This window comes from Anoplopoma fimbria, chromosome 18 (assembly GCF_027596085.1).
Source record: "Anoplopoma fimbria isolate UVic2021 breed Golden Eagle Sablefish chromosome 18, Afim_UVic_2022, whole genome shotgun sequence".
NCBI lineage: Eukaryota > Metazoa > Chordata > Actinopteri > Perciformes > Anoplopomatidae > Anoplopoma > Anoplopoma fimbria.
In genome coordinates this window covers 17,135,910-17,162,785 of record NC_072466.1, presented here as the reverse complement: position 1 = coordinate 17,162,785, position 26,876 = coordinate 17,135,910, and the positions used below count along the sequence as shown (strand labels likewise).

Genomic DNA, 26,876 nt, shown 5'->3' with positions numbered 1-26,876 from the left:
CATCAGTCAGCGTCATGGGAGTCATGTGATGTCCTGTCATGTGGCGCATTCACTTCCTACTGATTTGCTCCACAGCAGATAGACCGCCGTATCATGTCGTCTTAGGCTCCACAGACCGCTACCCGCCGCTGTAAACATGTTTTTTCAGTGTAAATCTACTCGTTTCTCGCCTCTGAAGCTGGTTCTTTGGTCAGTGGCGTATCTGGGATGTTTGTCGGTCCGGTCCGGAGCGGAGGAGGACAGCAGCAGCCCGTGGTACCAGGACCTCTGCAGGTAACGCTGTGGTCCTAGCTAACGATCACACCTCCGGCTGAAGCCCTGCAGATAGGGACATGTATTATAGTCAACGACACAGCGTGGCATCCTCTCATGTAGCTACACAGATCGTCACGTTTTAATCTAGAGATGTATCAGGTTGTGATTTATTGTCTTATTGACAGTGTTACTCACCCCTTGGCATGATGTGAACGTCTCCTGTTTAGTGTTGCTTTGGCTCTTTATTTCAGTTACAATACAAACTTTTAGATTCTTACATTTAGTAACCACTTTCAATGGTGTTGGCTTGCTAACATACCCAATAACAGTTGTATTGTTTGTATAAACGTGCTGCTTTATAGGTTTTTGTTTTTTTATCAGCCTTATTGCTGTTGAAGTACACGAGCTCCTCACTGACGTCGTCACGAGACAGACCGACGTCACTTTCACTGTTGTATGTTTTGTTTGTGTCAAAGCTAAACTCAGCTCACTGCTAACGTTACATGAAAACTGTCATGTAACGAGCTAACGCTAAATGTTAGCACCGCGTAACGACATGACTTAGAGGAGGACAGTGGAGGGACAGTGTCTCCTTAAAGCAGACAAACAAGTGAGAGAGGAACCCTACAGTGTGTAATGTTGGTTAAATAAGGACTACAAGCTGCTGTCCTTTGTCCTCCTTCACTGGAGCTCTGTTCAGTCTTCTTCTGCTGCTGCTGCTGCTCAAATATTGACACAGCAATAAGGCTGACATGATAAGCAGTAACCTGCAACGTCAGTCTGGCTGAGTGTCACTTCCTTGTTTTGGTGGCAGTTACATAAATGGGTAACAAGAATAGTCCATTGGGGTTAATTCAATGCTATTATGTCGATGTTCTTGACCAGCTGATACGTTGTGGTTAATAAGTAGGGTAGAGGCGTTTAGCTGCCTGGGTTAACTTTTATTGTTTTTTTTTCTTCCCTTTTTTCAATGTGAGACAGCACAATTTAAACTCAACACTCACACATAAAACTTAGTCATGTGAAAATATTTTGGGTACGTTCAGTTTCCAGGCAAGTACTGTAGGAAATGGGAAATAACCCATGGGCTGCAACGAATAGACAACTAATAAAAAAACCACATCAAAGGCAGAATGTAACACACAAAGGCTCCAATTTACAATTCTTTTTGTTATTGACCAGCTAATTGATTTATTTATAAAATAATGAAAAACTTCCCAATGTCCCTAAGTCCAAGTTGACGTCTTCAAATCGCTTGTTTGTTTTTTTCCTGAAACCTAAATATATTCAGTTTATAACTACATGAGACCAAAAAAATCCAGAAACCTGAATGAGATAATTTTGTCATTCTTTGCTTAAAAAAATTCTCAAATGATTATACAACAATTGTCAATTAGCTATTGTTTATGTGTAGAAGAATCAATAAAGAGATATAACTGTTTGAGACTGACTATTGTAATACAGAAAACAATACAGAATGTTAAACCTGTGCTGCTACAGCTTTTTAAATGTGAAGTTTTTCTGTATGGAATCTGAATCATTCTCTATTTTCAGAAATTTGAAGACTAAACAATTAATTTATTGATCAAAAAGTAATTATGTAATACGCATAGGTTCCACACTCTGTAAATCAGTAAATCAACAATTAAGAGAGTCTTTAGACTGACATTGGTCAGATGCTGCAGGGCTGAGACCTAATGTGTTCCTGGTATAAGTGTGCGCATTGCATAATGTTCTTTCTTAATTTTTCTTAACTTCATGTTTTGTATTCCCTGTGTTGCAGTTTTAAATGGGAGGCTATTGACCAGGACAATAACGTTAGCTACACGCTAAAGCTCTGTGAGTCTTCACCGTTGACCAGCTGTGGACCCAGCACCGCTGTCTGCGCCCGGAACTCCACCAGCAAAGTAAACCAGTCTGTCGGTGAGTAAAACCTACTGGTGGTGTACACTGGGACACATTGAGGGTTTTGCAGTTGCAGAAAACTTACCTTACTGTATTAGCTAGGTGTGGTGGAATCATGGCAGTCTCCTGGATAAATGGCTAATGGCTAACATAATAAAGAAGCTAAACATGGAGGACAGGGAATTATGTAAGATCACATACCTGTGATTGGCCATTAGTTGAAGGGATTAGATGTTTATTTTCCTGTAAATACTAGAGTGAGACTTACTGTGTGTTCCCATACCGGTACTACCAAACTATTTAGTAAGCCAGAAAAAGATTAAGTATGTCCTTATACATAGCTTGTCAAATGTAGTATGCCAAAGACAATTCCACGATATCCAACTTCATCCGGTCGCATTTTGCAGTTTGCAAGCCAGCATGCTTTTCTTGGATGCAGCTGAGAGGCTAAACTTGGAAGAATTACAAAAACTAGAACGCACATGGCGACACAGAGGCCTGCATAAAAAAAGTGAGCTGAGACCACTGATTGAACGTCTACAGGAAGAGCATTCCACTCTTCAAAGGCAAGAGCACCTTTTGTTTTCAGTCAAGCAACAGAAGGGAATAAAATAATAGCCTATTGCAGCCTTGTATCCCGCAGTGTTTTTATGCAGGATACATGATGCATGCAGTGTGTTAGACATGTTGGACCTTGCCTTTTACGGTCCTTTAGACAGCCCGATATGTCACTCAGCCCATTATACTGCTCTGTTAAAATGTTTATGAGTGCATGTGAGCTGGCCTTTGTCTCTGATGTGTCTTGTGACAACCACACAACAGAACATTTTAACGGCTCTTTAGTGATACTGCAGGAACAAATCTACATCTCAGGGGCTGTTGTGTTTGTATATAGTAATGGTGGTGTTTTGGTCAAAGTTTGGGCATTTTGGCCAGATGCATGCCATCTAATCTGTTTCTGTAGGAAGCTTTGAATTATCTGTCTTTATAGGAAAAAAATAAAAAAAGAAGCCTTTATTCTCATTGTACAGAATACAATAAAATTAGCTAATTGCTAATGTTTCTTGCATCAGGTCTGTGATCATGGATGTTAACTGAACTGTAAATTGCTCCAGTTTTGCAACTTTGATGTTTTTTTCCTGACTGCTTGAAAGAAAATGTGTGCCATCTTTCTAAGAATGAATTAAGTTAAGTGTGTCTTCAAATCAGTGCTGAATCTTACTGAACTTGTTGATAGCTCTCCTCAGCCTCTAGTCTAACATACGTGTATTTTAGTGTATGTTTATAGAACAGTAAGATCCATATTTTCAGAGAGTTTCAGCTGAAATGTGTTATTTCTAATGCTGTTTTGTTCCATTTCAACTATAAAAAATATTTCAAAAATATTTTTTATATATTTGATGTGTCATTGCGTCTGCGCTCCCATGATATGCATCAAAACTCTCATTTGAGAACCTGGAACCATCAAACGTATGGCATTTTTGCTTAGTCTATTACCAAAATAGTTGCAGATGAATATATGTCTATGTCGTTCTGTGTGACACCTGGTTTAACCTGTGATTTATGTCAGCCCATAAATAGTGGTAAGCTATTGTGAGGTTAGTTATTGTAGGTACATGTCTACTGTATGTCTGAGGATAGAAGGAGACACCGCTGCTGGTTTTCTTAGTGACAGGTAGCATCATGAAACCTGCACAAATCTAATTCCTGTTGGTGAAATGGCCGCTGAGGGGTTTTTCTAGATGCTAAGTGAAGTGATGTTTTATGGATCAGTCTTTCAGAGCTTTATCAGTACATTAGCAATTCTAATGTCTGTGCTGATGAGACTGAACCTGCCGCTGCTCTTGTGTGTCAGCAAGATCCTCATCTCTGGCCCAGACAGGCAACCCTCACTGCAGTTCTGGCAGGAGCTACTCCATCTTAGATGCTGAGTTATTGAGATAAACCTTATTTGTCTGAACAATTTTTTTTACTCAATAATCAACTTAGTTGCATAGTTGAAATAAAGCTAGCCGGCAGCTAAACTACCGCTAATTAAGCTACAACGGCGACATGTAATAAAGCTATGTGGACCTCGCATGCTGACTGTTTGGGTTGCAGTGTGTACTGATTATGAATGGAAAAGGTAAAAAAATAGTTTGAATGGTAATTTAAAAAAAAAAAAAAAAAAAAACATCGTCAAACTGAGATGCAACTGATGTCAGATTTGAGTTCTAAGTTTGACATTTGTGAATTGTGTCTCTGTTGTTTGCAGATGATGTGGTTGTGTTTTCTCCATTAGATTTTGATCTTAAGCACCCTCTGGGGAGGTTTGTAGCCAAGTGAGAAGCAGTTGAAATGAGTCAGTACCGCCAAGTCTGAGTCCATGGATCTGCTGGAAAACTGTGGTGGTGCCCTCCGGGGTGGGAATGAGTCATTGCCCCAAGTTCATTAACCAAAATAATCCAGCCGAGTGATATTAGAGGACTTGATCAAGTTCACAAACTTCATGTTTTCCTTTCACTTTAGAGCTGCAGTGATGAGTCAATCTAAAGAATTTGTTGATGATTGATTTTATCGTTTCAGCGATTTTGTTATTTTTTTACTTGTCAAATGTCAGGAATCGTTGCTTTTCATTATCTTCTGCTTTTCTTTGGGTTTTAGACTGTTGTTTGGTAAAAAACAAGCATTTTGATATGTCACTTTGGGTTCTGAGAGATCACAATGGAATTACTTTTTCTTCCACTATTTTCAAACTGATTTGACACAAATGTCAGCTTTGTAACTGAATCTCAGAGACACCTGATATATTTAAAGTGAACCTAAGAGCTTTCTCGACTTGAAGTTTTAACTCTTCTATTTTCTGATTCTTGTCTTCTTCTCCTCAAAAATCTCTCCATCTTTTGTCGTTTCTGCTGTCAGAATGGAACTCGCTCACTTTGCTTTATAGCGGGAAATCCCTCTTGTTTGTTTATTGTTTCCACATCAATTAGATTCATTCAACTTTAGTTCTGCTCCCATTCAACTTTAGTTCTGCTCCCCCCCAGCTCATTGGATGCCTCCCGAATTCTTGTTTTTTCTGAATGTCCTTTGTATGTGGTTTTAAATCTGAAACTGTGCTTTCCCAGTCGTCACGATCAGTGCTTTTGTTGCGGAAATTGTAATTGTTATTACACAGTTCATGACCTCTACATCGCTTAAAATCAAATATTGAAAATTTGTCGCAGCAAGTCTTCATGGAGCTCATTGTGAATGCAGAGAGGTGAGATAGTTAAGGCACAGAGTTGGTACGGTCATGAAAAACCTGGAAAATTCATGGAATCAGTCACTTCACTTGAGCTAACTTGCATTATTCTGTGTGTGGTGTAACGTCAGACATCCACCTTTTTATTTTATCTTATCAGTCTTTTCCCCAATTATCGTTCACTGAATGTACTTTTCACGTGGTTTTAAATCTGAAACTTTCCCATTGATCAAAATCAGGGCTTTTGTTGCAGAAGTGGTGCCATAATCTCACAGTTCATGCTGTGTAATTACATTAGACCACATGTCCACATTTCACATTAGCTACTGGTAATATTAAACTCTTACCTAAAGAGTACTTCAATTTTCACACAGGATTGCTGTGATTATTTGGGGCTGTTTCTCATTTCAGTTGCGTTCCTGTCTTTGCCCATTTTTGCCCGTGACCTTTTCCAAAGACAGCAGGCTGCCAGACTCACAACAACAACAACAACTTGTCCTGCAGTCTGAGGTTGTGACCTTTCCCCCGGTGACAAATAGGTGTCTGGTAGCTCTCAGCGAGTCATCCAACTCAGTGTTCTGATGGTGACAAAGAGCTGGAGACTGCAGGCTAAATTCCAAACTTATTTTATTAAGATGTCCTCACTAGATTTTAGATGTATTTCCAGAGGAAGAAAGTTACAGAAGGGCAAACAAGGAGCAGTGTAGTCAGATAAGTTGCAGTCAAATCATGCCAGCTGACTTATCACATGACACAGGATCACATCATCGAGCATAAACGCTCTCAAACACAAATAGACACAAATGTCATGCTCTGCTCACTCGCTCACTAACCAGCTCTCTCTCTCTCTCTCTCTCTCTCTCTCTCTCTCTCTCTCTCTCTCTCTCTCTCTCTCTCTCTCTCTCTCTCTCTCTCTCTCTCTCTCTCTCTCTCTCTCTCTCTCTCTCTCTCTCTCTGTTCTGTTTGCTTATTCATGCTGACTTGACTCAGAGGCCACACATGGTCCATTCTCACACTTTGACATTTATGGGTTTTCTGCTTCCTCAAATCAAAAATCTTTGGAGTAACAAACACTCCCCGCTCCTCACCGGTATTAGATTGAAAAGTGCCTCTAAAAAGTTTGTTGTTTGCTCATTCATGAAGATCAGTGGCTGTAGTCCACTTAGATTCATGTCATTTGCAACGGATCACATTTGTTCCCACATTTTCATTATTAAAAGTGTTGAAGTTTGGGCTACAGCTATCAATGATTTTGTATTATCTATTACCTATCTGTTTGCATTCTAGTTTAATCGTTTTTTAACAGAAAATATTCCATTACAAAGTCCAACGTGACATCTTCAAATGGATTGTTTTGTCTGACCAACAGTCCAAATGAGAAGATCAATTAACTATCACATGAGATAAAGGACGGCGTCAAATTCTCATAATTTAATCGCTATAACTAGGAATATTCTTTCCTTGTTAATTGACTGAAATTATTAATCTTTTTTTATGTCTAAAATGGGTGCAGATTCAATTTCCCTCGATCAATTTATGAATTAATCGAGTAACTGTTTCAACGTTATCAACTCTAAATGCCCAGAGAAATTCCAGTGCACATCCATACTTTGCTCCTTATCTTAGTCATAACACTGCCAAAATATGTCCAATGATAACTTACTGAGTATTACTGTATTTAAGTCGATGCAGTGCAACAGGCTTGGACACGAGCAGTGCTCGGGTCCTGCCTACTGTGGTTGTTGGTGTTGGTAGGTTACATTCCTTCATGGTCCTTTTGTGATAACAGCCCAGCCATATCAGCGTGAGCACAGACCACATACACAAAAACACGCTTCAAATGCTCATGAAAGTTTCTCTTAGACTGAGTAATGTGATTTATAAAAAGTATGAGAGCCTTAATATTACCATGTTACATTTTAAATTCAACAGAGACACCGAAATAAACACGAGGACGAGAATGAGGTCCTCGATTGGACACAGACAAATACACTCGGCTCATTACGAAGGGAATTTCTAGTTGTAATGCTTCACTGAATCCAAATTTGTTTCTGTTCAGGCTGCTAAATATCCAGCAGGAAGGAGGATAACTGATTATTCATTGACGTTTTTGCCGATTGTGGTCGGCGCAATAACAACAAATTCAAGCTTTACGTTTTGTACCACATTTACAGACATCACAGTTGTTTCTTCGGTCCGACCTGCTATGAGTTTATATAACTGCCCCAAATGTTCTTCACATGCAGGACATTTCCCACTGCTGTCCAGTTCTATTCAGATGATAAATAATGACTCTGTAGTCACAGCAGAGTCAATATATCATGCTACAGAGGTTTAAGTCATGTGTGGGTCAGAAGAGGTTGGTGGGTTAAGACATTACTCTGCCAGACTGTCTGCTACAATAACATACAGGGAAACAGTCTGAGAATGAGAGCCTGTGTGTTTTTACTTTTTTGATTTTAAAATATAAGAGAAATGTTATTATAATCTTTTTTTTATAGCAATAACAGCAACTGTTAAAGTCTGAAGTCTCTATGTAGCTCTTCATAATCTGTAAATGATCATCCATGGGTGGAGATACAACAGAAAGACAATATACTGTCCTATGCTTTGTATACATATTGTCTTATTACAAAATTTAAAATTGTCAACATGTTTGACATTCTACATATCTATTAAACAAACTAAAGCTTACAGGGGCTGTAATATTGACAGATTGTTTCTCTTGTCTTTGAATGTGCAGGTGAGCTGTCGCTGCGGACGCTCTCTGGCAAGGTGCTGGATTACAACAGCACAGAAAAATGTCTGGGAAGCGGCAACAACGTCAAGACCAGCATCAGCTTCCAGTGTGGGAAAACCATGGTAAGACTCAAACACACAGGGAATTGTTTTGATTTTTTTAAAGGGATGATTTGTGCTTTTCCCGGAGATGTGTTGAGGGTAATACTTGGCTGGGGGGAGTTGGAGAAGCAGGCTTGTGACCTGAAGCTGATAAATCTGACTGGGGAAAGTGAAAGAGCAGCGCTTGCCCCTTGCTCATTACTACCTTCGAGGTGCCCTTGAGCAAGGCCCCTTAACTCCTCACTCAGTGGCAATTATTATTATTAATGATAATGAGATTGGTGGCGTTATTTGGATAAACTGGACAAACCACATAGCCGGAATCCAAATGGTTACGCTATTGCATAAAAAAATATATTTCTAAAGGTGCTATTGACATGAAATTTTCACCAGATGTCGATAACACCCCAAGTAATCCATACATACAAAGAAAACCAAACAAATAAGTTCAGAAATTAAGTTATATGTAATAAAATGGAATGACACAGGGAAAAAGTATTGAACACGCATGCATTGCTCAGGTGTGATTTTGGCCCATTCTTCCACACAAACAGTCTTCAAATCTTGAAGGTTCCGTGGGCCTCTTCTATGAACTCTGATCTTTAGTTCTTTCCATAGATTTTCTATTGGATTCAAGTCAGGTGATTGGCTGGGCCATTCTAGCAGCTTTATTTTCTTTCCCTGAAACCAATTGAGAGTTTCCTTGGCTGTGTGTTTGGGATCATTGTCTTGCTGAAATGTCCACCCTCGTTTCATCTTCATCATCCTGGTAGATGGCAGCAGATTTTTATCAAGAATGTCTCGGTAAATTTTTCCATTCATCCTTCCTTCAATTATATGAAGTTTGCCAGTGCCGTATGTTGAAAAACAGCCCCACACCATGATGTTCCCACCTCCAAACTTCACTGTTGGTATGGTGTTTTTGGGGTGATGTGCAGTGCCATTTGACCTCCAAACATGGTGTGTATTATGGCATCCAAAGAGTTCAATTTTGGTCTCATCTGACCAGACTATATTCTCCCAGTATTTCACAGGCTTGCCTAAATGTTGTGCAGCAAACTTCAACATGCTTTTTCTTCAGCAATGGAGTCTTGCGTGGTGAGCGTGCATACAGGCCACGGTGGTTGAGTGCATTACTTATTGTTTTCTTTGAAACAATTGTACCTGCTAATTCCAGGTCTTTCTGAAGCTCTCCACAAGTGGTCCTTGGCTCTTGGACAACTCTTCTGATAATTATTTTCACTCCTATGTCAGAAATCTTGCGAGGAGCACCTGGTCATGGCTGGTTTATGGTGAAATGATGTTCTTTCCACTTCCGGATTATGGCCCCAACAGTGCTCACTGGAACATTCAGAAGTTTAGAAATCCTTCTGTAACCAATGCCATCAGTATGTTTTGCAACAATAAGGTTGCAAAGGTCTTGAGAGAGCTCTTTGCTTTTACCCATCATGAGATGTTTCTTGTGTGACACCTTGGTAATGAGACACCTTTTTATAGGCCATCAGTTGGGACTGAACCAGCTGATATTAATTTGCACTGACAAGGGGCAGGATTGCTTTCTAATTACTGATAGATTTCAGCTGGTGTCTTGGCTTTCCATGCCTTTTTGCACCCCCTTTCTTCATGTGTTCAATACTTTTTCCCAGTGTCACTCCATTTTATTACACATAACTTAATTTCTGAATTTATTTGTTTGGTTTTCTTTGTATGTATGTATTATTTGGGTTGTTACCGACATCAGGTGAAAATTTCATGTCAAGCATTTGTTTGTTTACCACATAATTCCATATGTGTTCCTTTTATAGTTTGGATGTCTTCAATATTAATCTACAATGTAGAAAAAAATTAAAATAAAGAAAAACCATTGAATGAGAAGGTGTGTCCAAACTTTTGACTAGTACTGTATATAAATAAATGTAATTTAATTCAATTTAATTGCTATTAAATGCAAATTTGGACATGTGTAACTGTGAGAGGACAGACACTGTAGTGTGAGAGATTTATTAGTAGGTCCATGTTTTAGTTTGTTACAGGAAGATCAGCATAATCCAAAATGGACTCAGCCTGGCCTGATCAGAAATAAGGATAAACTGGACTGCATGTGTCCAAGTAATCAGGTTTCATCAATATAAATGTTGTCTGTTTTGAGTTGAGTTTTGAGCATCACTGATGCTTTGAACATGCTATACAAAGCTGCAAGATATTACACCTAACTAGAGTATAAAGTTCCACAATGGAGATGTACTTGCATTGTTGTGCAATATTGAGGAAATGTTAACGTGCTTTGCGGTTTTAGTTGTATTCAGCACAATATAAAACATTGGAGACACACCCAGCTGACTGAAACAAAGATCAAACCCCTCCGGATGTTTTTGACCTTTCATTTGACTCCTATTTCATTGAGTTGAAAATAAAATAGTGATCATCTACACTGAAACACATCTAAAAAAGCTAAAAAGACATCTGTCTGCTACCACGAAAGGAATATGTGAGACAGGAAATAATGTGGGACAATAACAGTCACCTGCTACGTATTTCTGCTCATTTGAGTCAATAGTGTGTGTGTCTGCGGTTTCACGGGTGGCTGAGAGGTGGGTTGACATTAACATGCGTCGTTTCCTGTATCAAGTCACAAGAGGAGTAGAAGAAGTGGAGAATTGAAAGTAGCTTATTTTGAAACTTTTTACAAAGTCATCTAATGCTGAGAAGAAGAAGAAGAAGTGAGATGTTGTCTGTTATAGTAATCAGCCTCAATCAGCAGTAGACGGTTTATTATTTAGTTATTTTCAACACTTACAGACACATTGTGTTTTTTGGAACCAACAATTAAACAGCTTTTGTTTATGTCCTCTATGTGTAGAATATTTACTAAATATATAATGCTTTAGTTGACTGGGATAGTGTAACATTGTGGCTGTGGCATTTTATTTGTTTCTACTTGTCTCTTGTAAGATTTGGTAAGATATTGATATTATTGATAACGTTGGCTTTATCTTAGCAGTGCACTTCTCTTTTCAAATAGTGTGATCATCCCTAATTTTAGAAAATAGAAAATGTCTGTTTATATTTACAGCTCCTCACTAAAACACAATGTGTGTATTTTTTAGGTCTAAAACATATGAATACATGTCCTGCCTCAATAATCATTCACAAAGCCAAATATTCCTAAAATGTTGAAATCCGCCTATTTCACATCCATGTTTATTTGCTTGCAGTCTTCTTCACTGCCTTTGTGGCTTCATTTCTTGGTAAAACACAACCACCTGTGGAGGAATAGTGTGAAACCTTTAGCAGATACATGTGTCACGTCACAAGCACGAACCAAATGTGGACTTAAATGCAAAACCATTGCTCCTTAAGGATACTAGGGGAATCAGGTAGATAAAAAAAGAATTGTCATAAATAAGAATTTTATGATCCACTTCATCAAAAACATTCTCACACAACACAAGATGACGCTAAACTAGTTTCAAAATGTGCCTTGTGACAGACAAAAAGTAAAAGACGTTGACCTGTAACAGGTCAAGTTGCTGGTTTTACTCTCAAGAACAGGAGCTGATAAAATGTGGATGAGGAGGGGGAAAAGAAAAACACTCTAACCTCCTCTCCACAAGTGTTGCCCTTAAGCAAGCACTGAACCTTCAACCACCCTAGCAGCAGAAGCATGTGGTTGTGCACTCAGCTGTACATGTGGGGAGTAATACATAGTACATTAATGTTCTCCGGCTACATTTAAAATAAATCCTCCACATTATTTTTTACATTAACAAAATAAGACATTGTATATTCGGTCATAAGCGAAACACTGATTTGCCCACATGCTAAACCTTCCCTTTATTCGCCTGCGTTTTGACTTGCTGTTTGTCACATAGCACTATAATGTGTGAGTCACAATTATCATCATGAAACTTTCCCCATTACTCATGTCCCTGTGTTCGTGTGCTGCAGGGGACCCCGGAGTTTGTCGCCATGTCCGAGTGTGTGCATTACTTCGAGTGGAGGACATTCACCGCCTGCAACAAAGATAAATTCAAGCCACACAAAGAGGTACGTGGTGGAACATATGAGGGGCCGACGGGAAGGTTTTGACGTGTAATAGAGAAAGGAACTGCTGCCGTGTCTGTCGAGGTGTGATACGTGAGAAACAATGAGGCAGAGAGGGGTTTCTATTGAAATGAAATGTTGTCCTCCCACCCTTGTGAGGGTGTATACAGCAGTGTAGAGGACATGTCACATGTCGTCACAATATAGCCGTTGATGTGAGTTTAACGTGGAATAATTGAAAGAATGTGTGAAATGAATTTAGCCTGCTTCTCAAGCAACACATAACTGTTGCCAAAGAGCAACAGACCCCCCCCAAAAAACGATTATTATAAGAATCCAATAACAGGATTCTTATGCAAGGGTACAACAAGTAATTTAAACATTTTTAAAGGGCTTCAATTTCTAAATAATCTTAAAACTATTCCAAGTTAGTACATGTATTACATGGACAGATTTATCACAGTTGAGATGTGATTTTCATTGCATGTGAGCACAATAATCAGTTACAATCACTATACTGCCAGATGCTACAATCCTGCACAATGATAAATAGAACCATGTTCATAATCATGATGTCATTTTAACATCCACACACGCTACCTCCTCTGTGTCCAGGTGCCCTGCTATGTGTTCGACTCGGACGGTAAGAAGCACGACCTCAGCCCTCTGATCAAAGTGAACGATGGCTATCTGGTGGACGACGGTGACGACAGCATCGACTTCTACATCAACATCTGCCGGAGTCTCAGTCAGTACCTGAGGGAGGGTGGAGAGGCCAATGATGAATGCATGACTTAGAAAATGAATTAAGGATTTTTTCTTGTGTGTAAAAAAGAGAAAAAAACTTTGACTTTTGTCACAGTCAACTGAAATTGAAAAATCAATTTTTTGCACATCACTCTCTAATTGTTAAGATTTTGAAACGATAGGCCTTTTATTCTTAATAAATGTTGCAATTATTCATTCATTTGAAAGGAAAAAAAAACATCTATATATGTGTGTATAGATGCACCGTTAGTCGCAATAGAGTTTTCCTATTACATACAAACTTCCTTTTTTTCCCCCCCATCTTCTCATATCCTTCCTTTTCCTCTCTCAGACAAACCAGACAAATCGTGTCCAGAGGGATCTGCAGCCTGTCTGGTCACCAGTAATGTCTCCTACGACATGGGCTCTCCTATTACACAGCTAGAGCTGTTATCCAACGACAGGTATCTTCTCGGTGGATGCTCATCATCTGAAGTTAGAGTAGGAATGATCTTCAGCAAGTTGTCTTGACAAATCGTCTGTTCTTTTGCTAGGAGTTTAGATTTACTTCAACGTGTTAAAGGGACAGCGTCTACGTCATAGGGCGTGGTTACAATTATCTGTTCAATGTTCAATTTTGTCATTCCATCACGCCATGACGCACGCCACCATTGTCAGGTCTGTACGCTCCCAGATCAGATCCTACTGACATTGGGATCTTATCAGCCTAGTTGGCCTGGCTCACATTGAGTTTGGATCTTAGTAAGGAGTGGACAACATTGTGGTCACAATCCAGACCATTTTTCAAACGTAGGTCTTCATCATTTTCCCCCAACATGGAAGTTCCTCTCCTGAGGACAGCAAAGGGAAGAGAGGAGTAAAGCTAAGACCAGAGACGTGTTAAGTTCCTGCTGATAAATACCCAACATTTCCTGATTTTGATGCTTCAAAACAACAGTTTTTATATAAGAAAGCTTTAATTGGGAAGAATTTATTGGAACATGTGTTTATTATCAAATTAGAGGACTTTTGTTAGCAGCCATTCTTCAATAAAACATGTCTTCTAATACTGCAGGGAGAAGAGTAAGCAGCAAAAATAACAGGAGCTTTTTATTGTGGAGTTAAGTTATAGGAAATGTTATACAGCTGCTTCTTTGACCACGAAATATATCCCATCACTATCCGATCAGGCAGGTCGCATTAAAGTGTGGACACACGTGGAAACAGGTCAGATTAGGAACTGTTTCCGCGGCCTTAGATGTCCACGCCCTTAGATGTCTGTGGATCCCTTATTGGACTGAAGGCTACACTTTTAATATAATTGAGTTAAAAGCTAATTTTGTTTCTTGTCTCCTCTCTTGTTAAGACTGAAGTTGCACTACGAAACTGCTGCTGATTCAGCTCCTCCGGACATCTGCAATGGACACACACCTGCCGTCACCATCACTTTCATTTGTCCGTCAAGCAGACATTCAGTACGTTACTCACTATGCAGTATTTACATGGTGCTCCAGTTTTTCTGTTGTATTATCAAACTAATTCTGAGAGACCTCCGGAAACCATTTTTTTCCTACCTGATACCAATCCTAATAATTGTGTATCGTCCAATAACAAGTACCAATCCCTTACCAGGGCTTTAAAAACAAAAAAGTTATATGGGTCATAATTCCCTCTCTAATATCATATTTACATTGGTTTGAAAACATCTCCCTGAAACAGCTGTATTTATTCAAGTTTCTTGCTAAAGAATTTAGTGAAAGGGATTACATTTGACACAGCATGCTAAAAATATGATATCCCTTCGCCCAATACTATTTTTTACTGAATAAATCTTGAACACGTCATAATGCGACCTCTCAATTATGTTAACGTTAGCTGTTAGCTCTGATATTGTGATATTGGGTCGCTGCATAGACTTGCATACTCGCCTATACTTTATCCAGCACTTTAGGCTATATCGGAGGCATTTCTGATACCAGTATCGGAACAACTCTGCAGTTCCTGCTTTACCTAAAGTTCCCTTTGGTTTCCCAGGGCAGCACTCCTAAGATGACAGCAGAGTCGAACTGTCGCTACGAGGTGGAGTGGGTGACTGAGTACGCATGTCACAGAGACTACCTAGAGAGCCACACCTGCAAACTGACCAGCGAACAGCACGACATCTCCATAGACCTAACACCTCTCACCTTGAGCTGTAAGTAGTTCTTCCTCTAAACCATGGTCCCAAACTACCAACCTCTTCCTCTTAATGAGCATCTGTCGCCTCTCACCCTTCACTCTTAGTCAGTCTGTAAGAGAAACAGTCCGATATACTGCTGCTAATTTTTTATTTATTTTGTGGCAGGTTGTGTCAAAGTTAAAAATCCTCCCGCCATTGCATCTTTTACCTCACGCAGCAATGTAGCACAGAGGACACAAATTTGAAAACTACTACAAAATGGGCTATAATCACATCAAATAAATTACAGAGGTAGCCCATAAAACTAATTTGCTCATATGTTGGCCTATAATAAAATTGATAAATGAATAGACCGTAGCCTATGCCAACATATAACATAAAAGACCTGGCTTTGTTGAGACTGTCTGTCTCAATATCCTCAATATCCTCCGCTGCGTTTCAGTTCCCGAGACAGTGGCGCTACACATGTTTCCTCTACACACAACGAAGAGAGCTATCCGTCTGACAATGACACATAAAGTAATGATAAATGCTGATGCTTCATGAATAATGTGGGATTATTATTCCCTATATTATGAGCTCTTTTTGAGGTAATGCATAACCTGAACAAAAAACAAGGATGCATTTGAATACTGTTTTGGATGTAATTACCATTGCAACAGGCAAAGCTTCGGGTCAGCCTTACAGGCTGGACAGGTTTTGTGGTCTGTTCAGCTATTTATTTTAAAACTATTTTTGTTGCTGTGTGTTTATTTTATAAAACCAATAGCAGATATATATAATAGCCATTTATAAAAGCAACACGCCTCATGATTGATTAAACCTCTTCAGGAAATTAGGAGCAGACAAAAAGCTGTAAGATTTCAATCATGTCCACATTCCTCAAACAGGCTATAAGAGTGTACACACAAGCACAGAAAAAAGGTGTTTCCACGTTCTAGTCTAGACACATGGAAGTAACAAACTGGAAACCAAAACTTCACTAGTCTGATAGATAATTAAGTGTATAAATTAAATATTCAACCTGCAATAATTATTGGCTCACAGTGACGCTGTTTTTATCCCAGTCAGAGGAAGTAGCTTTATGAATAAACTGTACTGACCTTCCTGTTTTTATGTCATTGTTAGAAATAGAAAAAAGCTTTTTTCCACTCCGTGTCACAGTTCATGCACATGGTTTCTAATAAGTTTAATGCATGATACAGCTGATTTCAAATTGAAGCTGAGTGCTGAGTGATGATGCCCATATTTATTTTGAGAAGTACTCGTATTCGTTTTCTGTCTGAGAGTAAGATGAAACATTAATTGAGAAATTGACAAAACATCTTTTTATACTATAAACGTGACAATTTGGTCCATTGATACTGAAGGTAAGACGGCTACGATGATGATAATAATTAGTCATTGGAGAGATACGTCAATTTCCAATGCTGCTTTGTGTTTGTGTGTGTAGCCACAGACCTTCCGTACTACGCACACTCTGGGTCCAGTGACGGTGATGACAGCTACGTCTACTACCTGAACGTGTGTGGAGAAATCAACACTCCTGAATGTGGCAAACACCAGTTCATGTCATCCTGCCAGGTGAAGAAGTCCGAAGATGTGCGCAAGGTGGCTGGAAAATATCAGAACCAGACATTACGGTAATGTTTGTGTGTGTGTTTGTGTGTGTGTGTCACTCAGCTGGTCGATGCTTCAAGTCAGGAGTTTGTCTGTGTTTTCTGCTTGTCAGCCAGGCATCAGTCAGTACTGATGCTCCCTTTTGATTTTGATGATGCAATCACTGTGAGAGGAAAAAAGAATCATGGTTTCACAAATACTTTGTTGTAACAGGAGTGAGTCTTGCTTAAATGCAAGGAAACAGTGCTTTGTTTTATGTTACTGTTAATTAGAAATAATTAAGAATAATTGATGTATGTTGTTAAAAGCCTGATTCCTGCTTTGCTGATATTGAGACCTTAACCTATAACCCACAGTGGCTTTATTTATTGTGGCAATGTTCTATTTAACTGCATACCAGCTTTACATGTCTTTAATCTGTTTGCCACCTGGCTAAACTTTTTGGTTTTGATTTGTTCATACAAAGTTTAATGTTCAAGGACCATTTATTGATATTCTGCAACACAGGGTTGAACAAAGAAATGCAGTCGTAGCCCATTTATGTTACACAAGAAAAACATGACAAAAACAGTAGTGCATTTCTGCAATGCAATTTTTGAATTTGCATCAGGAGGAATGCAAACGGCAGTGACGAAGATATTAGAGTATTTTCTGGGCAAATGATATGGTCGTTAATAATTCTACATCATGGTAACATTGTCCATACCCTTTTACTATGTTTGAGCATGAAGTATCATTGTAAACACAGAGTCAACCTTCTCTCTGCAGTGTTTTCTCAAGGTCCACTGCACATAATCTAGGGCAGGCCAAATTTTTCAATATTGATACACATTTAAGATTTCTAAATTGATAATAATAAGCAAATTCTAACTCAAATTTCTCAGAAATTCTTATTTTGTACTTAAGTTCTTAATTAAATGAGAAAATACTCATTTGTCAAGTATTTAATTGAAGAGTTTGAAAAGTATTAAAGAGTATACAAAACAGTTTGGTGTTTTCATAAATCCTAATAAGTTCATGATATCGTAATATATATTGATATCATGATATGAAAAAACTTGTATCGTAATAGAAGATTTACACCCAGCCCTAACTTAATTAAATCTCTACGCTTTCTTATCCAAAGTTGTATTTTCGTCATATGCCATACGTACTCATAATTAAGACCAAAATACAACAGATTGAAACAAGTCCATGGGAGCTACTGGCCTTCACATCTTCATGTGTTGCTGATGGATTTAAAAAAAAAAAAAAAGAATCTATGGCCCAAAAAGTATCCACAAACACTTCAGGTAGACCCTCTTTAACAGTTCCAGTGCATTTCTTAATGCTTTCACCTTCAAACCCTGTTTTTATCTGTAGTTATTCAGATGGAGATCTGACTTTGATCTACCCAGACGGTACCAGATGCTCCTCCGGCTTCCAGAGAATGACCATCATCAACTTTGAGTGCAACAATAATGCATGTAAGACACAGAAGTTTTTAAAGAAGACACAATCATCATTTTTTGTTGACATTTTCTCTGTTATTGTTTTAAATATGCATACTATTCCAATGCTTCTTATTATACAATAATACTTTGGCACCATCTTGTGGTAGTATCCAGATTTACATTGTGGCAGACAGCAACACATGCTGCTACAATGACATAGTTTTCCTATTACAAAATAATGTACATCAAATCTGTACATGATGCACAGTGTCAGTGAAATGAAGATGAATTACAAGGACATTATTAATTTCATCCTATTTTTTCTTGTTCAACATTGTACAAATTGAGCCAAAGGAACACTATATTTACATGGACTTCTCCAGTATTCTCCCTGTCCCAATTTTACTGCGTTAATGAACAACATATTTTATTTTTCTCAAGAAACCCCTCTACTAACCTCAAGGTCTTTTAATATAATCACTCATGAGGTGACTGAATGATTTGTGTATTGTAACTGTCCTTTGTCCAACTTTTAAATATTAATTTATATAATAAGAAAGGTGTAATCTCAAAACTCATCCTTAATTCACGGTGTGCCTTGTTTTCTGTAGCCAACGGCGGGCGAGGGAATCCAGTTTTTGCAGGCGAAACAGACTGCACTTACTACTTTGACTGGGAGACGGCCTTCGCCTGCGTCAAGGAGAAAGAGGATCTGCTGTGTCGAGTCAGAGACGACAACAAACACTACGACCTTTCACCCCTCACAAGATACCCTGGTGAGAAGAAAAAATTGGTTGTAGCCACACCCACTCAATGTAGCATCTTTTTCCGTTTCGCCTGTCGTGACTTAATATTTGTTGCTGAAACTTCAACTTCCTCTGTGTGTCTTCTCTGTGCTCCTTCAGGGTCAGATGTCGGTGGGAACTGGGAGGTGGTAGATGCTAAATCTCCAAAGCCGGACTCACGTTTCTACCTGAATGTCTGTCACAAAGTCATCCAGACAGGAGCCGCTGCCGTCTGCCCGGTGAATGCCTCCATCTGTGCCGTGGGTAAGAGGCTACACAAGGGCGGGGGATGATGATGATGATGGTTGTAGATGGTGGAAAGTGTGGGAAGGTCGGGGAGTTGTCAAAACCTTGCCATATTCATGAAATATTTAGGGATAAATGTAGCCTTTTAGTTTATGGATTGTTCCTCTCTCTCCCTCAGATAAGGATCATAGGGCCATCAGCCTAGGCAGTTTCCGCTCATCTCCCCAGAAGACTAAAATAGGAAATGACATCAGACTGGTGTATACCGACGGAAGTTTTTGCATCAATAAGAAGACGAGGATCCAAACTATCCTGACCCTTAAGTGTAAACCAGGTAGGCTAAACAGATGAGTTGTCATTATATATATTTATCTTTAATATTTTGAATGTCTACCCTGGTCTTCGTTGTTGTGGCGTTGTTGACTCCTCCTACTCTTATCTTCTTCATGCCCTCCTTGCAGGAGATCTGGAGAGCGCTCCCGTTCTTCGCAGTGTCTCGTCTGACGGATGTGTGTACGAGTTGGAGTGGTACACTGCCGCCGCCTGCGTCCTCTCGAAGACACAGGGAGACGACTGCAAAGTGGAGGACCCTCAGGCTGGTACGACACGCATAAACATCTAATCAGCGCGGTAACTGACTGATCAATATTTAACTGGAGCAAGTAAAATACACAGCAGTGAATGAGAGGCGAGAAAGAAGCAACAGGGGTAATGAGGAATATGTTTCAGCACAAAACAAATCTGCTTTCTATCTGCTAGTGGAGCCTTGAAAGCACACCGGGAGAGATTTGTCTCATTTTGAGCAATCCTAATTGTGTTAATGAATCTGCTCGTAGCTGGTTTATCCCTTTTTGAGAGGGCTTTGATTCAAGGCTGCAACTAACAATTATTTTACTATCTAAAATAATCAATTGACAGCTTCACAAATGAGGATGAGGTGTAGCCCCGAGCGATTCCATTGCAGCTTGTTCACTGGACAAAAAAACAAAACAACATGTGATACTAGGGTCCAAGTTGTAAAGACTACAGAAGTTTTCTTTCAACTGTCTTATACTATATGTCAGGATGTATAATCCAACAAACAGTCCAAAATCTAAATATATATGGATTGTACTTTCATATAAAATGTAGAGAATCAGCATCAATTGATTATTTAAATAGCTCCAGCGTTTACTTCATGTAGGCTTCCTGGCGTACCTGAAATAAACAAAATGCCTCTACTAATGACAGAATAAGTTGTCAGCCTTACATGTAACATTCTGTCTTCAGGGAAAACAAGCAGAAACTCAAATGGACACATATTTAGGAAGCGACTCTATAAGAGGAAATAATAGGGCTGAAAGATTACGGCCAATCACAATGATTTTAACAGACCTTGAGATCATGATGATTTACCACGATTAATCGACCTTTTTCATTGCACAGGGTTCTCTTTCGACTTGTCGCCTCTCTCCAAAGCCGACGGTGGCTTCTACAACCTGTCCAGCGGCAACTACGACTACTACATCAACGTGTGTGGTCCCGTCAAGGCTGCCAAGTGTCCTGAAAAGGCCGGAACATGCCAGGTCGAAAAGAGGTAAGGAAAAAGAGGCACGGGCATGCAAGTAGGAGCACCCAGTAACACATTTCCGCAGTTAACAACAACCATGTAATTCAAGATCAGTTTGGCGTCACACCTGATGTAATTTCATCACAAGATGGTCTCTAGTGGTTTAATGTTTTTATAGGACTGTTAGATTTAATTTTGAGTGTCCCAACCTTTGCCAAATGATTAATTTTACCCCCAGAATTTGATCAATTTGACTCGATTACATGTGGAAAGTCTAAGAGAGCGGCAGAATAAACTTATTTTAACCCCATCAAGTTGGCATAGGGCTAAAGCGGTAGTTAGCCGGCCCAGCTTGTGGAAGTCTCTGGAAGTCTCACTTTACTTCTCTTATTTCCACTGCAAATTTTGTTTTATCTTTTATATATCAATTTTTGTCAGCTCAACATTTGTTTGAATTGAGTTTTGCCGAGGATTATTCACATTTATGCCGAATTTTACATCCGTAGTAAGGTCCCACATGCGTGAATAAGTATGAATGAATAAATAAATATATGTGTTTGTTTAAAGACATGACTATATGATGACTTGTTATAATTTTCCTTTCTGCCACTTCAGTTCTTGGAGTCTCGGGGAAGCGAACTCCCACCTGTCGTACTACGACGGCCTGATCCAGCTGACCTACAGTAACGGCTCCCAGTACAACAACAAAGAACACACTCTCAGGTCCACTGTCATCTCTTTCCTCTGTGACCCAGAAGCTGGAGCTGGTTATCCCGAATTCCAGGTAAACCCTGTCTCTGGATGTTGCTGATGTACTGTATTTGTGTTTTTATTTATACTATACATGTTTACACTTTTTTTGTCATTTTCTCTATGGCTTTTGGTTGGCCTCTATTTTAGGCCTATTTTGTATCACCAGTATGACCTGTAATTTAAACCTTAATTTTCTGCATCCAGGTTGAGGACAAGTTCACCTATAACTTCCGCTGGTATACATCCTACGCATGTCCTGAAAGGCCTCATGAGTGTCTGGTGACAGATCCCAGCACTCTTGAGCAGTACGACTTATCCAGGTAATGCATGGATGCATATTGTGTAAATTCACCAAGCAGCCAAGATGTTTTTGAGGCAGTCACAAAACAACATACACATAACTACGATGGCGTATTACGGCCATTGAAGGTACAGAAATATTTCCCCCCCCAAAAAAATGTCCTTATTATATCAGAGAATATTATAGTTTCTTTCACATAAAAGTTTGTACATTTTTTCTCGGGAATTTACCACTTTAATCTCTCTTAAAAAAATGACCCTAATACGCCGTACCTTACATAACACACTTGTCCAAATCCTCACAAAATCATGATAAAAAGGAACAAAGTAGAAGAAGACACAGAATCAGTCCAGAATTTTGACCTTCTTCTGCCTCCAGCTTGTCACGCTCCAGCTCCAGTAGCAACTGGCTGGCCATGGATTTGTCCGACACCATGAACCTTAAGAAGTACTACATCAACATATGCCGGCCTATCAACGCCATACCAGGCTGCGACCGCCATGCATCCGTCTGCCAGATGAAGTACATATCCAAGCAGGTCTGTGATGTCCAGAAACATAATTCTAACTTAAAACCAAGCTCCATGTACCATTATTATTATTATTATTATTATTATTATTATTATTATTATTATTATTATTATTATTATTATTATTATTATTTATTTTTTAATATGAAAATATTATGTGATGGCTGGTCAACATTACAAAACACTAGAAATGAGTGTTTCCCTCTCCTCTGTCCTCAGGGCTCTCCGAAGGAGGTTGTCTCAATCAGTAACATGGGTATTTCTAAGCGAGGGCCGATCATCGAGGGGCGGGACAAGCTGCTGCTTGAGTTCACAGACGGCTCCGTGTGCATGTCAGAGGGCCAGAAGCTCACATACACTACACGCATCCACCTGGTCTGCTCCAAAGGAACTGTGGTGAGTCGGTGCTGTTTATACAGTGGGAGCGGGTCGCGGCTTGTTAACGCTCGGCATGTGTCTGAGATGTGACTCTGTTTGTGTTCCAACGCCGCGCAGTCAATGGGCCCGCGGTTCCTGATGTACCAGAACTGTACTGCCAACTTCATGTGGGAGACCAGGGCAGCCTGCGCGATCAAAACCACCACGAACAATGTGAGTCCAGCTACATTACAACATTATCTCATCCTGTGTTTAACTTGTATGTTCACACTGATAAGACAACAATATGGATAGATCAGACGGTGGAAAATTGATATGATTACAATAATGCAATATTTGGAAAACCTGTAAAACGTGTCTTTGTGTCTCAGAGCTGTGCTGTGGTGGATCCCAACACTGGCTTTGAGTTCAACCTTCAGCTTTTGGCTTCTAAGACTGGATACAAGACAAATGCGAATGGCAAGGACTTCCTGGTAAGACAGTTACAGCGATGGCACCCTGCCAACCACAAATAATGCATTTCTCACGCATAGATTTAATGTATTTGTGTGATGTAGCTGATGTGTGTGAGCTGCACATACCAGAGTTTTTTATAACTGTCTGAAATTGCTTGTGGTGTTGCCAGTCAAGCTTAAAACGGTATTAATTTGACTTATTTTTATAGTTTATTAATATAAACCGGATTTATAATAATACTTTTCATAAAAAAACACTGCAACCAACAATTATTACAATTAAAGATTAAAAAATCTTTTGATCTTCATCAGAGAGCTTTTTCAGTATTCCTTGAAAAACGATTTATTGATTATCAAAATATTTCCTTATTTAAATTAAATTGTATTTGCTATTTAATTATACCATGAACAAAAAATGTAACACTACCGTACAGCAGTGTATACCTGTAGAACCTTGTCCTGTCAAGCGTAACGCAATGAATTCTTCAAAAGGTTCCTAGTCCCTGGGAAAAGTTCCTTCAGGCAAAAAAGAGACTTTGAACGCCTCAGTCCGGTGTTCTCCTTTTTTATGCAGCGTTTTAAAATCATTATCAGACTTTTGCCTCTGAAATATAAGGAATTATATATAAGGACCCCCTTCAAAATTCAACAGAAGTATAACCCTTTCTCCTCACCACCCTGTAGGTGAACATCTGCTCTGACGTGGCAGAATGCGGACCGGGCGTGGCCGGCTGTGAGCTGGATGAAGGGCGTCCGACCAGCCCAGTGGGGGTGGAGAAGACCCTCCAGTACTCCACCGATGGCCTTCTCACACTAACGTATAAGGGAACCCTGGATGAGCCAACAGGTATTTATTTACATAAACTGAGAGTGTCATGTTTTAACATTCAATGGTTCACTTTAACTGTGGTGCTTTACGTTTACTGAATTTACAGCTGTGTGACTTTAAACATTTACGACAAACATTTTCTTAACTCTGCACTTTCTTCCTCTATTTAAATTTCGCTTCTGCATCAGCAACCCGGGACACCTTCACCATTAATTTCGTGTGTGATCCAACCTCTCACCCCGGCTCACTAAAACTGCTGCGAGAGGACCTGAGTTCTTTATCCAACCACGTGGTCCACAACGCGTTCTTTGAGTTCTCCACCGCTCTGGCCTGTGTCCCTGCTCCAGTTGACTGCCAGATCATTGGTACGGACACACACTCAGAATGAAACCATTTGTAATGGGAAACTAACAGCCTTTTATTCTTATGTGTGTAAATATACTTTTCTGTTTCCTCTAGATTCCCATGGTAATGAGTATGACCTAAGGCACCTGATCCGGGACACAGATGACAGCCCCTGGATCGCCATAGATACAGATGCTGTGAAATCACGCAGCTTTTACATCAACGTCTGCAAACCTCTCCCTCCAGTGAGCGGCTGTCCAGGTCAGTATACTCCTTCATGTTCGTCCACCTGACCTGCTTTTACACACACACACACACACACACACACACACACACACACACACACACACACACACACACACACACACACACACACACACACACACACAACACACACACACACACAATGCAGGACGCGCTATGGCAACTGACTTAGTAAATGATAATGTCTCCTTCAGCACTCCTTCGCCTCTCTTGTAAGCATTTGAAAAGTGACCAACGGTACAGCCAAGAAAAGTACAGAGGCAAACGCATAATCACAGGGTCTAAATTAAAAACAGGATTCTGTTGCCTTGGAACACAATTTTTTTGAAACCGTCTATAACTTAATATTATGGAGTTTCCGGAATATTTCATGCCATCAGTCACAGACACTCTAAAGTGAATCCTTTATTTCTTCACAACTTAAACTGATCTTAATCAAAAAACTTAATCAGAAAAATCTGATCAAATATATGAATAATAACAATAATACTCTACGCTTTTCAAAGCGTGTGCTTTACAAAAAAACATCACATTTAAACAAGGGCAAATGGACAATAAAAAGACAATAGAGGCTCAAATATGTAAGTGAAATAAAAAACCTTACCGGCAGTGCTATTTATCGATCTATATTTTTCTCGTGTGAGTTGCCTAAAAAAATAATAAATTTGTAAATCTCAACACCAATGACTCTTTGCTGAAATCATGACCCGGTTACTAAAGATAATCCACAGACCTTATTGTGAGCAGTTTCATGTAGGAACTATTGTTGCAAAAAAATTGTTTACTACATAAAACTGCTCACAACAAGTTCTGTGGATTACGTCCACTTCTTATATACAGTCTATGAGTTGTATACATTATTTTCTTCTCTCCAGTGGGTCCTCTGGGTGCCTGTGGCATAATAGATGGGAAGAGTTCCAACCTGGGATACATCCAGTCCAGCCCGCAGGCAGCGGAGGACGGCTCCATCAGCATCGTGTACCAGAACGGAGACCGGTGCAGTTCTGCATCCCGCTACTCAACGCGCATCATCTTGCAATGTGATGACAATCCGGTGAGTATTAGATAAAAGCATGAAGAGAAACTGAAATGTGGATATGGATTTTGAGAGTGACTGAATAAGTTACAGATATAAAAAAAAAAAAAGATTTGAATATACCCTCTGATTATTTTGGGAAAAAAGGTATATTCTACAAACAATTTACATATTCCATGAGAACAAGACATAAAGCATTTTTTTGTGTATGTTTGTATTTCTAGGGCTCCCCCATGTTTGACCGTAAAGATGGTTGTGAATATGTCTTCATCTGGAGGACATCTGAGGCCTGCCCCATCAGGAAGTCTCAAGGTAAAAACGTGTATGTGTGTGTGTGTGTTTACGCGACAAAGTGATGACAATTGTGGATATCAATGTTTTAAGATTAAAACTGCTGTTATTGTAGAATTTGTGCAGATAACGCTGCTTTTTTAATATCAAATGGCTGTGGCAACTTATCACGTCATCCATCTTATCAGAGGCCATGATGAAGTTTTGGTAAAAGGACAGTAATGACCACTAATATTGATTAAACCGCGATGAAGGATAAATGAGAGTATGAGCCTCTTTGGTCATCATCCAAACGTGTCCTCTCAGGTGATAACTGCCGGGTTCGTGACCCCAAGAGTGGCTACGAGTTCAACCTGAGTTCTCTGAAGGGTCAAGATTACCCCATCCGCAGTGATAAGTACGTCTACCACCTGTCGGTCTGCGGGGGGCTCCAGAAAGGCATCTGCACCCACAAAGACACAGGCCTTGAAACTGTCTCCTCCTGTCAAGCGGAAGGGGACAACCACAAGATCGCAGGTATAGAAAAAAAACAACCAAAACCAGTTTGAATATTCTTTATATCTAATGTAGTGTTGTATGTATGAAAGCGTGTCATTGTTATTGTGTGTGTGCAGGAATGGCATCCCAGGTTCTGAGCTATGTGGGAGACCAGCTCATCCTGAACTACACTAATGGAGAGACCTGTCATAAGATATACCAGAGATCCACTGAGATCTACTTCTCCTGCCACCCTGACAGGCATCCTGTGAGTTTCACACATAAACACACGAAGACAAAAATAACAGCTGATCCCAGAGGTCTTATCGGCTTTAAATGGGCTGTTATTAAGAAGAAGAAAAAAAAAAAAAAAAGTCATAACTAATCCCTG

At 39.6% G+C, this 26,876-nt stretch overlaps 1 protein-coding gene across 1 annotated transcript in view; it reads left to right on the top strand.

Annotated features, from left to right (window-relative positions):
* The window catches only part of igf2r (insulin-like growth factor 2 receptor), a 47,181-nt gene continuing 20,305 nt past the window's right edge, over positions 1 to 26,876 (top strand). Inside the window, exons 1-28 of the mRNA XM_054618023.1 lie at positions 1 to 273; positions 2,039 to 2,178; positions 8,127 to 8,245; positions 12,173 to 12,271; positions 12,884 to 13,016; positions 13,368 to 13,479; positions 14,382 to 14,490; positions 15,050 to 15,209; positions 16,648 to 16,837; positions 18,177 to 18,280; positions 18,859 to 19,023; positions 19,153 to 19,296; positions 19,457 to 19,612; positions 19,740 to 19,877; positions 20,704 to 20,854; positions 21,443 to 21,611; positions 21,785 to 21,900; positions 22,260 to 22,419; positions 22,630 to 22,806; positions 22,906 to 23,001; positions 23,160 to 23,261; positions 23,928 to 24,090; positions 24,261 to 24,437; positions 24,532 to 24,678; positions 25,557 to 25,735; positions 25,942 to 26,029; positions 26,315 to 26,524; positions 26,623 to 26,753. Coding sequence (XP_054473998.1) covers positions 137 to 273; positions 2,039 to 2,178; positions 8,127 to 8,245; positions 12,173 to 12,271; positions 12,884 to 13,016; positions 13,368 to 13,479; positions 14,382 to 14,490; positions 15,050 to 15,209; positions 16,648 to 16,837; positions 18,177 to 18,280; positions 18,859 to 19,023; positions 19,153 to 19,296; positions 19,457 to 19,612; positions 19,740 to 19,877; positions 20,704 to 20,854; positions 21,443 to 21,611; positions 21,785 to 21,900; positions 22,260 to 22,419; positions 22,630 to 22,806; positions 22,906 to 23,001; positions 23,160 to 23,261; positions 23,928 to 24,090; positions 24,261 to 24,437; positions 24,532 to 24,678; positions 25,557 to 25,735; positions 25,942 to 26,029; positions 26,315 to 26,524; positions 26,623 to 26,753 — 3,972 coding nt within the window. The 5' untranslated portion in view covers positions 1 to 136. The remainder of the gene's footprint in view (positions 274 to 2,038; positions 2,179 to 8,126; positions 8,246 to 12,172; positions 12,272 to 12,883; positions 13,017 to 13,367; positions 13,480 to 14,381; positions 14,491 to 15,049; positions 15,210 to 16,647; positions 16,838 to 18,176; positions 18,281 to 18,858; positions 19,024 to 19,152; positions 19,297 to 19,456; positions 19,613 to 19,739; positions 19,878 to 20,703; positions 20,855 to 21,442; positions 21,612 to 21,784; positions 21,901 to 22,259; positions 22,420 to 22,629; positions 22,807 to 22,905; positions 23,002 to 23,159; positions 23,262 to 23,927; positions 24,091 to 24,260; positions 24,438 to 24,531; positions 24,679 to 25,556; positions 25,736 to 25,941; positions 26,030 to 26,314; positions 26,525 to 26,622; positions 26,754 to 26,876) is intronic.